Source organism: Mesoplodon bidens, assembly GCF_964165515.1.
Source record: "Mesoplodon bidens genome assembly, chromosome: 7".
Classification (NCBI taxonomy): Eukaryota; Metazoa; Chordata; class Mammalia; order Artiodactyla; family Ziphiidae; genus Mesoplodon; species Mesoplodon bidens.
Genome location: NC_138164.1, coordinates 46,499,504 through 46,512,160, shown reverse-complemented (window position 1 = coordinate 46,512,160; position 12,657 = coordinate 46,499,504). Strand labels below are relative to the sequence as shown.

General features: G+C 41.6%; 2 protein-coding genes across 8 annotated transcripts in view; one reads left to right on the top strand and one right to left on the bottom strand.

Annotated features, from left to right (window-relative positions):
• The window catches only part of HPS5 (HPS5 biogenesis of lysosomal organelles complex 2 subunit 2), a 47,787-nt gene extending 39,692 nt beyond the window's left edge, over window positions 1–8,095 (bottom strand). Inside the window, exons 1-5 of one of the 7 annotated variants that reach the window (XM_081238914.1) lie at window positions 7,259–7,579; window positions 3,640–3,680; window positions 2,679–2,793; window positions 1,894–2,057; window positions 55–165 (exon numbers count right to left, since the gene is read on the bottom strand). In XM_081238914.1, the coding sequence (XP_081095040.1) occupies window positions 55–165; window positions 1,894–2,001 (219 nt within the window). In that variant the 5' untranslated portion in view covers window positions 2,002–2,057; window positions 2,679–2,793; window positions 3,640–3,680; window positions 7,259–7,579. The other 6 variants (XM_081238915.1, XM_081238916.1, XM_081238918.1 and 3 more) reach the window with 6 other exon arrangements.
• The window catches only part of GTF2H1 (general transcription factor IIH subunit 1), a 34,020-nt gene continuing 29,060 nt past the window's right edge, over window positions 7,698–12,657 (top strand). The window contains exon 1 of the mRNA XM_081238921.1: window positions 7,698–7,868. The gene's annotated coding sequence lies outside the window, so the exon portion shown is untranslated. The remainder of the gene's footprint in view (window positions 7,869–12,657) is intronic.

The following is a 12,657-nucleotide window of genomic DNA, read 5'->3' as shown; positions in this document are numbered from 1 at the left end:
AAATTTATGAAAGATACTCTGGATGGTACATGACAGGGCTACCCTTAATCTTACCCTGTGCGAAAGAAAAAGCCTGTGCTTCCATCCTTCTTTCTGAATGAGATTGAGTCCTCCTCCTGAACTGCCCAAAGCCAACCATTTTCGAGACACAGCTATGCTCGTGCACTAAAAAACATGGCAACAGACAAGTGTGAAACTGTCACAGTCATTTAACAAATAAACTATGTACTGGAAGTAAATACTGAGGATCTGTGTCAGGTTCCTCCCCACACCCGCCACACCCGCCCAGTTAGACACCACATAATGGCACTCAAGCTCTTATTCTAGATAGTGATAGATACAGAAGAAAGAACATTTTGGTTCTAAATTTTTAATTGAATCTCAGAATTGCTGAATAGGCTCAATTGTATAAATGAGTAATTTTCCCTTGGCAAAGGCCAGTTACTAGCCCATTCATCTTCTGTGCAATTCAGCTAGGTCATTCCAATACTGATCACAATGATGGAAGATCAAGTAAGTCTCTAGGGGATAAAGCAAACACTTCAATCATCTGCTCACATAAATCACTTCTAGTCTGTATAATCAGCACAAAATGTCCACAGCTTTGAGAGCAAGTGACACTGCAGAGGACGCAAATGCAAGTCACTGTACTATTACGTCTCCCCACACCTTCAGCCTACTGATTCTTCTCCTTACCCACCAGAGAAAGCAGTGGCCAGGCTGTGCCCAATACCCTGTAACAAAAATTACTGGTTGGTGAACGAACAGGCATTCCCAATCCTCTTCGACCTTGTTGCTTTCTACTGTAGAAGCTGGAAAACCTAAATCTTCACTTACCCAGTTTCTTTTGCAGCTAGGGGGAGCCCTGTGACTCAAATCCAGCTAATAAGACTAAGCCCTACTAGGGCTTCCCGGAAAGCTTTGCCCTCCCAGATAAATGGCTGAAGCTGAAGAAAAAAAAGCCTTTGTCCTCGGCCACCTCTTTCTTGCTTGAGATGCTAATGAAGACATCAAGACTGGAGCCAGGACACTTATCTTGCAACTGTGACCAACAGTCAATATACAGATGATGGTAGAACAGGAAAGATGGAGAGCCTGGGTCCTAAGGAATATCAAAGGCCACTACACTAAACCCAGAAATGATAACCTCCAACCAGGTTATAAACACCTTTACTGCTTAAGCTATTATTGAGAAGGTTTTCTGTAACTTGCAGCTAAAACACGTCTGATATCAACCCTCTTAATTGTTGTCCATATTACTTTGCCTATTACTTCCTATTCTCCCTTTGCTCAGAGGCTAGAAAGGTGCTTTGGGGTGGGAACAAAAGGATAAGAATGAAATTATTTTGGAATTGGTTATGAAACTGTTCTTTACCATGTTATTCCTGAGTTTATCAAATGAATTCAGGGTTTGAGGGAAGCACATACTCCTTCCCACAGAGCTAATTTTTAGCTAATTTTGTAAAGCTAATTTTTAGCTCTGTTCCCTAAAACAGAGGGGGTACATCAAACTCCTTGTTTTGGAACGAACTTAGTTTAATAGCAATGGTTCGTGTTGCTCAAAATGCAATGGGGTATACTCATTTATACTATTTCATTTTCAATTGAATACATTACTTTCTGAGAGACGACAGCAAGATTAGAGGTGGGAAAATTCAGTAATCTAAATCATAGTTTCCAAGGATGGGAAAGAAGAATTCAAACGATTGCTTGAAAAATAAATCAAGAAAGCACTATGAACATACTACTTCTATGTGAAGTATTACTAGCACAGGTAAGAACACCCAAGATTCTATAAAACATAAAGAACGGGGGGTTGGGGGGGCACGTAACTGAGAGCACACAAAAATATGAACGTGAAAATAAAACTGATAAAAGGATCAAGAAAATCACCTTTAGACGAGCAGAGTCCAGCCTCAGGGCTGAAAGTAATGGATCCAGAGACTCAAATTCTGCAAGAACATGGTTGTAGGACTCTGGTATCACTGGCACGAAAGTCATTTACCCAGAAAGATGAAACTACGTTGAGGGATAGGCACGGTATTCCTGAATAAAACCTGCAAAAATATAATTTAAGAAGCTCACCACTCCTTCAGCAAGCATTTAATGAACAGGTGGAGAAAACAGGGAAACATAAGAAAGGGACAAGGATCCCTATTCTGGAGCTCCTTGGCATCTAGATGGAAAGAAAACACACTGCAGGTGACATTATAGGTGACCATCAGCTTGTACTGATTATTCCTTGACTCCTAAAACTCCCAGAGAATGAAATCCAGATTCTCAAGGCCCTCCACAATCCTATCCCATTCTATTTACCTAACAGTGTGAACAGATAGAATAGACGCTTGCAGGATATAAGGGGAAATTTTGTCAAGCTCCTCTGTGGTAAAATAGCACCTCCAGCTGCAATTCTTTGAGCTGTAAATCTTCTGTTTTTAAGTCTCTTGTTAAATTCAATGGTTATCAGCCCACATTTTAACCGTGCTTAATAGGAAAGGGCCTCTGGATAGCTTTCTCCAGCCTGTGAATAAGTGAAAAGTCAGGCATAGGGAATTAGGCAGAGAGAGGAATAAGAGCTTCAATAAGAGGCCTGATAGGAAAAAATAGGAATAAGAATACAAGGTACCAAATGCCAACTACCTAGTGAAGACTTTGTAAACTAACACAAGAGTTCTTACCTGTTCAACAACTCTCAAGTGTACATTTTTGTCAAATTATACCAGTTTCCAGAAGAAAGCAGAATTTAAGAAAATTCTATCCATTAATTTTAACTTTTCCTCAATCCTTTGTTACCTACCAAATTGAGAATAAAAAATACTACAAAAAAATTCAGAAACAATTGTTTATGCTTAATTGTTTTTAATTTATACTTTGTGGTTTTAATTTTTTTTTCAGAAACACATGTATTCACTCACTCATTTATTCAGCAAATATATACTTAGCACCAACTATGTGCCAGGCATTGTTCTAGGTCCCAGAGATAAAACAGAGGACAAAACAAAGTCCTAACGTTCATGGAGCACACTTTCCAGGGGCAAACCATATCTAAGCTTACAATACTTTTTACTGCATACACGTAATATAGTCTTATTTTCTGCTGGTAATACAGCTTATCTCTGTAAGGAGAATGGTGTTCTGAAAAAACAAAATTCTTTAGTAGTCCTCCTATACTCAAATATTTGAGAATTCCTAATCTAAGAAAAATCTTCTCTCATCCTTTTCACTCATTCATTTTATTAAGTACTGTAGATACAGAAAAATCAGGATTGCTAAGACAGTTTTGCTCACCATCCAGTTCTACAAGGGTTACATCGTAACCCACTACAGTTGCTGACCACCAGTGCACTCTGAGAGGAAATTAACAACAGGATGAGGCCCTCTGCTTTGGACAAAGCAGGCCCTTTGTAGATGTATATCTCAGGAAGAACTTTAATCACCCCAGATTTTTGCACCTTCCCATACACAGAAAAGCACTAAAATCATTAACTTGAGATATCTATTCTTTGTGATTAGCAGTAATTTTTTACCAAGATGTAGGCTTAACTGCAGTTATTTCCTAGCCAAAAATCATATATAAACTTTCTTCTCTATATACACTATTGATAGTATGTATAAAATAGATAACTAATGAGAACCTACTGTATAGCACAGGAAACTTCTACTCATTGCTCTGTGGCGACCTGAATGGGAAGGAAATCCAGAAAAGAGGGGATATATGTATATGCATTGCTGATTGACTTTGTTGTACAACAGAAACTAACACAATATTGTAAAGCAACTATACTCCAATAAAAATTTTAAAATAAAATAAAATAACATAAAATAAACTGTCTTCTCCCCTACCTCTTCAGAGCAGTTTCCTCAGGGCTGAGTGGCTGTTAGCCGGGCTATAGTCCTCAGCAAGACCCTGAATAAAACTTAAACTCACAACTCTCATCTTGTGTGTCTTGTGTCTTTCTCTGAGTCAACAGTTTCTGGTAAAATATGAGGCACAGTGGTGCGAACAAGACAAATTAAATAATTCCAGAAATCAGTCATTTTATAATCAACTAGGGAGAAAAAGACAAATCACACACACACACACACACACACACACACACACACACACACACACGCCGCCACCGCCACCGCCACCCCCACCCCCACCCCCATAAGGGAAACGTAAGCAAGGTCTTATGTCGGAACTTAGAGGACAGAGGGATCACACTGAGTTAAAAGTAACCATAGAAAGCTTCCTAAGGGAAGTAGCACTGGAGCTGAGTAGGTTTTATCACAAAGAAAAAAGAAAGGGTAGCAGGTAGGGCAGCAATAAGCAAAGATACAGAGGATATATTTGGAGAATACAAATTTAGTCTTTGGTTGAAACACAGGACACAAGCAACAGAAAAATGAAAGATAAAGCTGGAACAGTAATTCAGTCACAAGGTACAAGGCACTGTGAATCTCAAACTAAGGAACCTGCACAAATTTTAATTTGGTAGGCAACAGAAAGGCATTGAAGAATTTGGTGTTGGGAGATCACATAATTTCTGTGAAGCACTGTGGGTAGACACTAGAAAACAAAGACTTGAGAAAAGGTGGGAGGGGTGGTGAGGAACTAAAGACAAGGCCTTTCAATTACTCAAGAAATCTGGTGGAGAAGGAGAAAACCTCTCGACCTTGTGAGCAGGGGAGACGTAAACAGATTTGTAGGTAGCAGCTAAAAGAAAAGGCTTTAGAATGAAAGGGACTGAAGGGACTTTCCTGGTGGTCCAGTGGTTAAGACTCCGTGCTCCCACGGCAGGGGGCCCAGGTTTGATCCCTGATCAGGGAACTAGATTCCCGCATGCTGCAACTAAAGATTCCACAGCCACAACTAAGATCCTGTGTGACCCAACTAAGACCTGGAGCAGGCAAATAAATAAATAATTTTTTAGAAAAAGAAAGGGACTGAAGATACAAGAAAAAGAAAATAAAATCACTGTACAAGATCCACTGTACAAGAAAGGAATGACATCAGGACCACAGCGGCTATCTCTTCCACTTGCAATCTTAAAACAATCTCTGAGATGGATAGACCATTTGGTCTCGATCTCAGTGAAGAGAGAATGACCTGGAAATTATGACCTAACAGGGTAAAAAACCTAGTAAGTTTCTATTTTTCTGAAAAAGACTTAATAGAGATGAGAATGAAAAAGGAATAGCATAAACAATGTCAGTTCTCAAGAGAAGTTGCTAGTGATAGTGTTAAGCCAACTCCAAATTTATATTTTTCTTTGCGTTACTCTCTGAAATGACTCCTTTCCCTCCAGATCTACTTACTAAAATCTGCCCAGCCTTTCAGGCCCAGCATAAGTCCCACTTCCCAGAATTCTCAAAGTGGAAGACTCATAGGTAATTCAGTGCACACATCCACGTAATTCAGGAATTAGTCTTGCCCTGGATTCCTGAACATTTTCAGCAAGGGAAAGGAATTGCTCCCTCTCATGAAGCTGCCCATTCCACTCCTCCACAGCTCTCACTGTCATAAGGTACTTTTTCTACTATTGGGCTGAAACCTGATGACTTGGAGCTTTTATTTCCAACTGTGGCTTCTACAGTTTAAGGAAATAAGTTCACTCCTTTCAAAACAGTCCTTCAGTATTTGAAGTGTTATGAGGTCTTCTAAAAATTCATCAACCCCAGTTCTTCCTGACCTGACAATTTCCAAATTCCTCTCTGTTCTGATCAGCCTTCCACACAGAGCTTTAGCTTGCCTAAAAATGTGGTCTCCAGAACTGAACATAAAACTCCTTAAGTAGCTGGATACACAGAATAGAGTAGAAACACTAAATTCCTTGACCTGGACACTGAATTTCTATGTTACATCCTAAAATAGTATCAGACTTTTTTTCCAGATATGTTTTTAAAGTAGCCATGTCACACTTTTTTTTTAAACATCTTTATTGGAGTATAATTGCTTTACAATGTGCCATGTCACACTTGTGATTCAACAGAGTAAGCAGTTAACTAAAACCCAAAGAAATTTTCAAATAAAATGAATATAATCTTCCTAGCCAGTACCTAGATACAGTAGAATCGAGCTCAAATTGAAAGCTGCCATTAATCAAATGTGATAATGGATATAAAAAGTACCTAGAAAATTTAAAACTGTTCAAACAAGAACAGCATAATGCTGATAACTGTTAAAGTTTGGTTAGGTGTACATGAGGGTTCGTTATATTATCCTGTCTACTTTGGTCTATGTTTTAAATTTTCTTGAACAAGATTTCTTATTGAAGTATAGTTAATTTACAATGTTGTGTTAGTTACAAGTGTACAGCACAGTGATTTCATCATACACATATACATTCAAGATTTTGTTAAGTACGTGTTTAACAACAAAAAGCTCTGTACAAACCTTTCATTCCATAAACTTTCTGTGCCTCTATGGTTTAATATATGCTCTTCCTTGAATCTTCCTCCATCTAACAAAACACTATCTTCCTGCAGAACCGAGTTTAACTATTACTTCTGTTAAGTCTGTCACACTGTTAGCCTAACAAAAAACTAAGCAAATAGAAGGTGGTCATAAATGCTTACCAAAGTCAATGAAAGAAGTTTTTGAAGTGTTGGCTTGCCCAAGGTCACAGAGCTCACAAGTAGAGCTGAGACTAGAATCCACTAATCCTGAGTCCAAATCTAATTACCTTTCCATTTCCCCACACTGCTTGATGGTAACTAAAGGAGCAGTAGGATCAAGAAAAGGCTTTTCTCTTCGTCCTAGTACTAATTTTTATTCATTTTAATGGACTCGTGTTTGCTGCGCAAACACCCAATGCAAATCACAGCTTTCTTTCTTCCCCACTAGGGGCGTGGACGGAAGAGGAGGCAAAAGAGAAAAGAAAGGAAGCAAAAATTAAAGATATTATGCGGAGGGGAAGTATGAGATTCCCTCATTCCCGTAACGGGGATCTTTAAACCCAAGTAACATAGAACAACTCTCCACCTCAGACCAAGAAATGGCGACTCACTCATTCATGCACTCAGCATGCCTTGCACACCCCACTGCAGACAGTTCCTGACCACAAGCTCCCTGACTAGCGGAACTCCTAACTTTTTAACAGCAGTAACTTTAATACTATACTCAGATCTCTTGAAAGGTGCCTCGGTAATCAAGTTTTCAAAGCCAGGCTCACAGCCTGTAGGTCTCAGCCCCTCTCCAACATCTCCAGGTCGGTAGCCCCCAAATTCCAACGGGTCACACCCTCTCTCCCGGCTGGGTGCCGTTAACACTCACCGCGCACTAAGAGCCGCACCTGAGCTTCAGGCTCCCCTCCTGCTCCACCCCTCCCTGGCTTACGTCATCCCAGAGCGCCGGGGACGCTGGGACAAAGCTGTTAACTGTACTTCCTCGTCACGTGACAGGTCACGCCCCTGTTGGCGCGTGGTCCCTCCCCCTCGGGCCGCGCTCGCGATTACGCTCTCTGTGGCCTGCAGTAAGCGGGCCGCTGCCGGCCGAAGACGCAGCGCCGATCGGGAGCGGAGGAGCTCTAGGCCAAAGGGGTGAGCCAGGCAGGATCCCGGGACCTTCACCGCTTAAAGCCGGCGAGAGGAAATGAAACAGGCGGGCACCGGCGGGGAAGGGAGGGAACTAGCGGAAGGTGTCATGGCGGCCGCGCTCTGGGGTCACGTGCCCCGTAGGCCCGCCTTGGTACTTCCGGTCACGTGCCTTCAGAGTTCTCGCAGCCAGCGATGGAGGCGAGACCCCCTGGTAACAGAGGCGGTGGCGACGGCGGCGGCTGCTGGGTTTCAGCCTCTTCCCGGCAGCGTCTCTAAGAAGCGCAGCGGAACTGGACTCGACCTAACTCAGTAACTTACTCCTTGCCCAAGGCCGTAGCTCCCACCTGGTAAGTTTAGACCGAAGAATGGGGGTGGGCGGGCGGGTGAAGAGCTGACAGGCCTGGGGGCCGCAGGACGGCGCGTAATCTGCCCCTTTTTCCTGTGTCCCTGTCGCCGTTGCCACAACTCCCAAGCCTGCGGTCTCGTAGCCCTTTATTATTCTGAAGCGAGGAAGAGGCGACCCCTAATCTACTTGTCTGTAGGAAGCCTTACCTCTCCACTGAAAGCAGGGACTCGAAGATTTATTCAAAGCCGGGATCAGACTTGGCTCATGAGGATGAAGGACGCGGAGGCCTCTCAGGGGCTGAGGAGCCCTTCCCGTTAGAAAATGTGCTGTTGAGTCTTTCGGTTTCTGTAAGGGAAAAGCTTTTATCCTAGTGTCCACACACCTTTTGCTTTACCTGTCAAACTTACCACTCTTAAAAGCTTCTTAACACGTGTGCCAGACCAACCCCCTACACACACATCACATTTTGGTCTGTGCCCAATTTGATCATCTTTAAGCACCAACACATGGAAATAAATAATTATTTTAGAAATTCCCCAGTGTTCTCAGAGACTACATTGTCTAAGGAAGAGTATTCAGTTGACTCTTAAATGGCCGCTTTAGGGTCTGTAAAAAGGGGGGCGGGAGGAGAGAGATAAAAACAACCTTTTGCCCATCAGAAGACCCCATTTTAAAAACATACAAAAACTAAGTGGTTTAAAATATACCTTGCGGTGAGTACTGATTGCATAAAGGAGTGAAACAATTTTTCCCGTTGAATTCTTACCAGAAACCCCAACATAGAAAGCAGCATGCCATGGTGGAATTGAGTTTGGGAGCGCTCAGCCTCCCCTCTTGGAGCACAGTGTGAATATCATGAACTGGGCTTTGGTAACTAAGCCAAAGTTGCCAACCCTAAGATCGATTTTAAAAAATCAAAACTAGAACAAATGAGATGGAGAGGTCACAACAGAGGGGAAGGTAACCTCTAGTATCAGGCTTATGGCTTGCAAAAGATCTAGACTCTGGAAAGAACTTTGTACCTTTTAGCAAACCAAAATCTGTTATTTGGAAAGAAGGGAGAGAATTTGGAGGCATTAAACCTGTTCTGCTACTCTAATTCATCTAACACTTGGCAGTGCATCAGACTGATGAGCTTTGAGTCTCTCCTAGGTGATATTAAATACATATAGTAGTGCTAATGTTAAAAAAAATCCACACAAATGCAGAGAGAGCTCTTTAAAAATACTAGGAAGGTTGGTGCAAAAAGAGGAATCGGTTAAAAAGAATGCACCCAACGATCAGCTTCAGTCAGTTGTGGCTGCTTCCTGTACGAACTGCTCTCAAGGCTTATATCTTATCCCTGCTGGGCTGTCTTTACACCTTTTAGCCCTGCTTTTCTGTGCTGCTGGTTTTTCCCTTACCATCAGAATGTTGTCAGGTGTACCTTGAGCTTTCCTAGCATTTTGACCACTATTTTTACTTCATGGATGCTGCTACTAGAAGTGTCTTTGGGGACTTGCTTGGTTGTCCAGTGATTAAGACTCCCTGCTTCCACTGTAGGGGGCATGGGTTCAATCCCTGTTCAGGGAACTAAGATCCCACATGCCATATGGCACGGCCAAAAAAAAATTTTTTTTTAATTAAAAAAAAAAAAAGAAATGTCTTTGTCCCTTCCTCCTTTCTCTCTTTCCTGCCTGCAATGTGACAGTGTCAGGCATCCATCTAATAGTCCCTCCTTGCTCCATTTATGATTACCAACTGATTGCTCCTCTCTCAGTTTTGGTATCGTAGTCTTTGTCAGCATGCAGTATTTATTGGTGAATATGAGCATACTCTTCCCTCTATCTTGCGTCTCTGTCACATTTTCCTCCTCCTGCCTCTCCCATCACTGCTGTAAAATGAAAAAGTGCTCAGTCTTAAAATTGCTACCTTAGTTATTCCCTTTAATATCTTCTTTATGTGTGTATCTATCCTTAAAACAGTACATTTTGGTCACTTTTTACATACTTCCAAGGTCTTATTCCCTGTAGTGCTGAATTGTTAGCATTTTTTAGGATTGCCCGATGGCAAGCAGCATTCCAGTCTCCATTTTGTATGCTGGCAGACACAGAAGCGCTTTCTCTAATAACAATCCTCCTTTTAGAGAGTGATAAGGAGTTTATATTTCACTTGTTGCCTTTTTTTCGTCTGCCCCATTTATCTCTGCACATTGGAGAAGGAGATGTAGGTAATGGAAATGCAGAGACATGAGATGTAGGAAATGGAAATTTAAAGATTTCTCCTGAATAGTTTCAAATTCTTCCTATCCCTGTTTACTTATAAGCCAGTTATTGGAATCTGTGAGGAATGGTACTGTGATCTGTGAGTTGAGAGCTTTAGCGCTTCCTGGAGTTTAGCCGAGGATGTATGTACAATGGTTTCTTGTTATGTCTTAACCAAGACTGTATTCTTTTAACAACAGAGATCTTAACTTGATGTCATAGGTATTTATTGGACTATTCCTATGGACTAAAATATGCTGCTGAGCTCTGTATTGCCATGAACACAACACATGCAGCCTCTGCCCTTCTTTATGAAGCTTGCAGTCTTTCGGGGAGAAAGGCATTAAAAGAATTTCTTTAAAAATTTGGGCTTCCCTGGTGGCGCAGTGGTTGAGAGTCCGCCTGCCGATGCAGGGAACACGAGTTCGTGCCCTGGTCCGGGAAGATCCCACATGCCGCGGAGCGGCTGGGCCCGTGAGCCATGGCCACTGAGCCTGTGCGTCTGGAGCCTGTGCTCCGCAAGGGGAGAGGCCACAACAGTGAGAGGCCCGCGTAACAAACAAACAAAAAAATTAATTGCAGGGACTTCCCTGGTAGCGCAGTGGTTGGGAATCCGCCTGCCAATGCAGGGGACACGGGTTCGAGCCCTGGTCCAGGAAGATCCCACATGCCACGGAGCAACTAAGCCTGTGCACCACAACTACTGAGCCTGCACTCTAGAGCCCATGAGCCACAACTTCTGAAGCCCATGTGCCTAGAGCCCGTGCTCAACAGGAAGAGAAGCCACTGCAATGAGAAGGCTGTGCACCGCAACGAAGAGGAGCCCCTGCTCGTGGAAACTAGAGAAAGCCTGTGCGTGGCAACGAAGACCCAGCGCAGCCAAAAATAAATAAATTAATTTAAAAAAATTAATTGCAGGGCTTCCCTCGTGGCGCAGTGGTGGAGGATCCGCCTGCCGATGCAGGGGACACGGGTTCGTGCCCTGATCCGGGGGGGTCCCACATGCCGCGGAGCGGCTGGACCGGTGAGCCATGGCTGCTGAGCCTGCGTGTCCGGAGCCTGTGCTCCGCAACGGGAGAGGCCACAACGGAGAGAGGCCCACATAATGCAAAAAAAAAAAAAAAAAAATTAGTTGCAGCAGTGATAAGTGTTGTAAAGGGGAGAATACTAGTAACTTTGAAACTTAGAGTACACAGAAAATGAGTAAAAGCTAGTTGATGGAAAGGGAGGAGAATGTGCAGAGGCTCCGCACAAGGCATGCATGTGCCTTTAGCCTCAAGCAAGTAAATATTTAACTGCAAATGAATAAATGCCTTTACTGGAGGATTTTGCTGTTTAAAGAAGTCTTGTGGCAGATTATTTCATAAAGTAAATAATCTTTTAAGTAAAGCTAGATCTTCATCAAGCTGCTTTGTTTAAATATAACTGCACCGATGTTTTGCATAAAATATTCTGTGGCTCTTACAGAGTTCTACTAGAAAGAAGTTTTTGCCACCCAAGGAGCCACCTTCAAGAAAAATCTAGAAATCATAGAAGCCATTGTAGGATGGTCCTACTGGTTCTATCAAACTTCCTAAAACTGGTCCTTGTACAATTAACAGAGGTGCTACAGATGACCAGGGAAATTTGCCAAGCAGGTTAGCTGTGAGACAATTCACTAGTTATTCCCAGTGTTCAATAACTTATCTCTGATTTATTTTTAAAGCTCCCTCTAAATAGATTTTAATATGAATGGTTTTACATGGTATGCATAAGAGGCTATGTTTTTCCCCAATTGATTTAAAGTAGCCAACTCTAACAGTTCTATTAATCTAATTTATTCTCCACTTTACAGTTTCTCTGTCTTCATTCATCTTTCTTCCTTACCTTCCCATCTCAGAAAGGTTTTTTTGTTCTTTTCCAAAGTTAACACTTTTTATTTGTGCCCGTAAGCCCAGTTAATTGGTGACTTGCTCTGTCAGCTGTAACCTTGTGTTTCCTCCATATATGGACGTATTTAAAATTATCCTGTAATTATCTACTTATCCCCCTCCACACACACACCTCTCCTATCTTTCTCAGATTTTAATTCATGTTTCATAAAATGTGGCTCATAGGTATGCAGTTTAATTTTACATAGTATAGACAGGTTTTTTAATGTTTTTAATAGTTACATGTTTATTATAATGAATATTATAAAATTAATATTAAAATATTTAATGGTTCCATAGATGTTATAAAAATTATTATAAATTAAAGTTTTAATACTAAATAAAAATAATACTTATTACAGAAATTGAAAATAACAGTTTTAATTCTTACCAACCCTAACACCTTCCCATGTTACCTTATAGATGTGGTTTGATAGAGAATAAACTCCTGGAAAGACATTTTTAGTAACTGCTTTTCTCATTACAAAATACATATTTATTGCAGATAGTCCAGAAAACAAAAAGAACATCCAAATCATCTGTAGTCCTATCACCATAGGTAACCACTGTTAAATTGGGTGTATGTCTCTCTAGTCATATATATTTGCAAAATAGTATAATGAAACTCTAAGGTCAG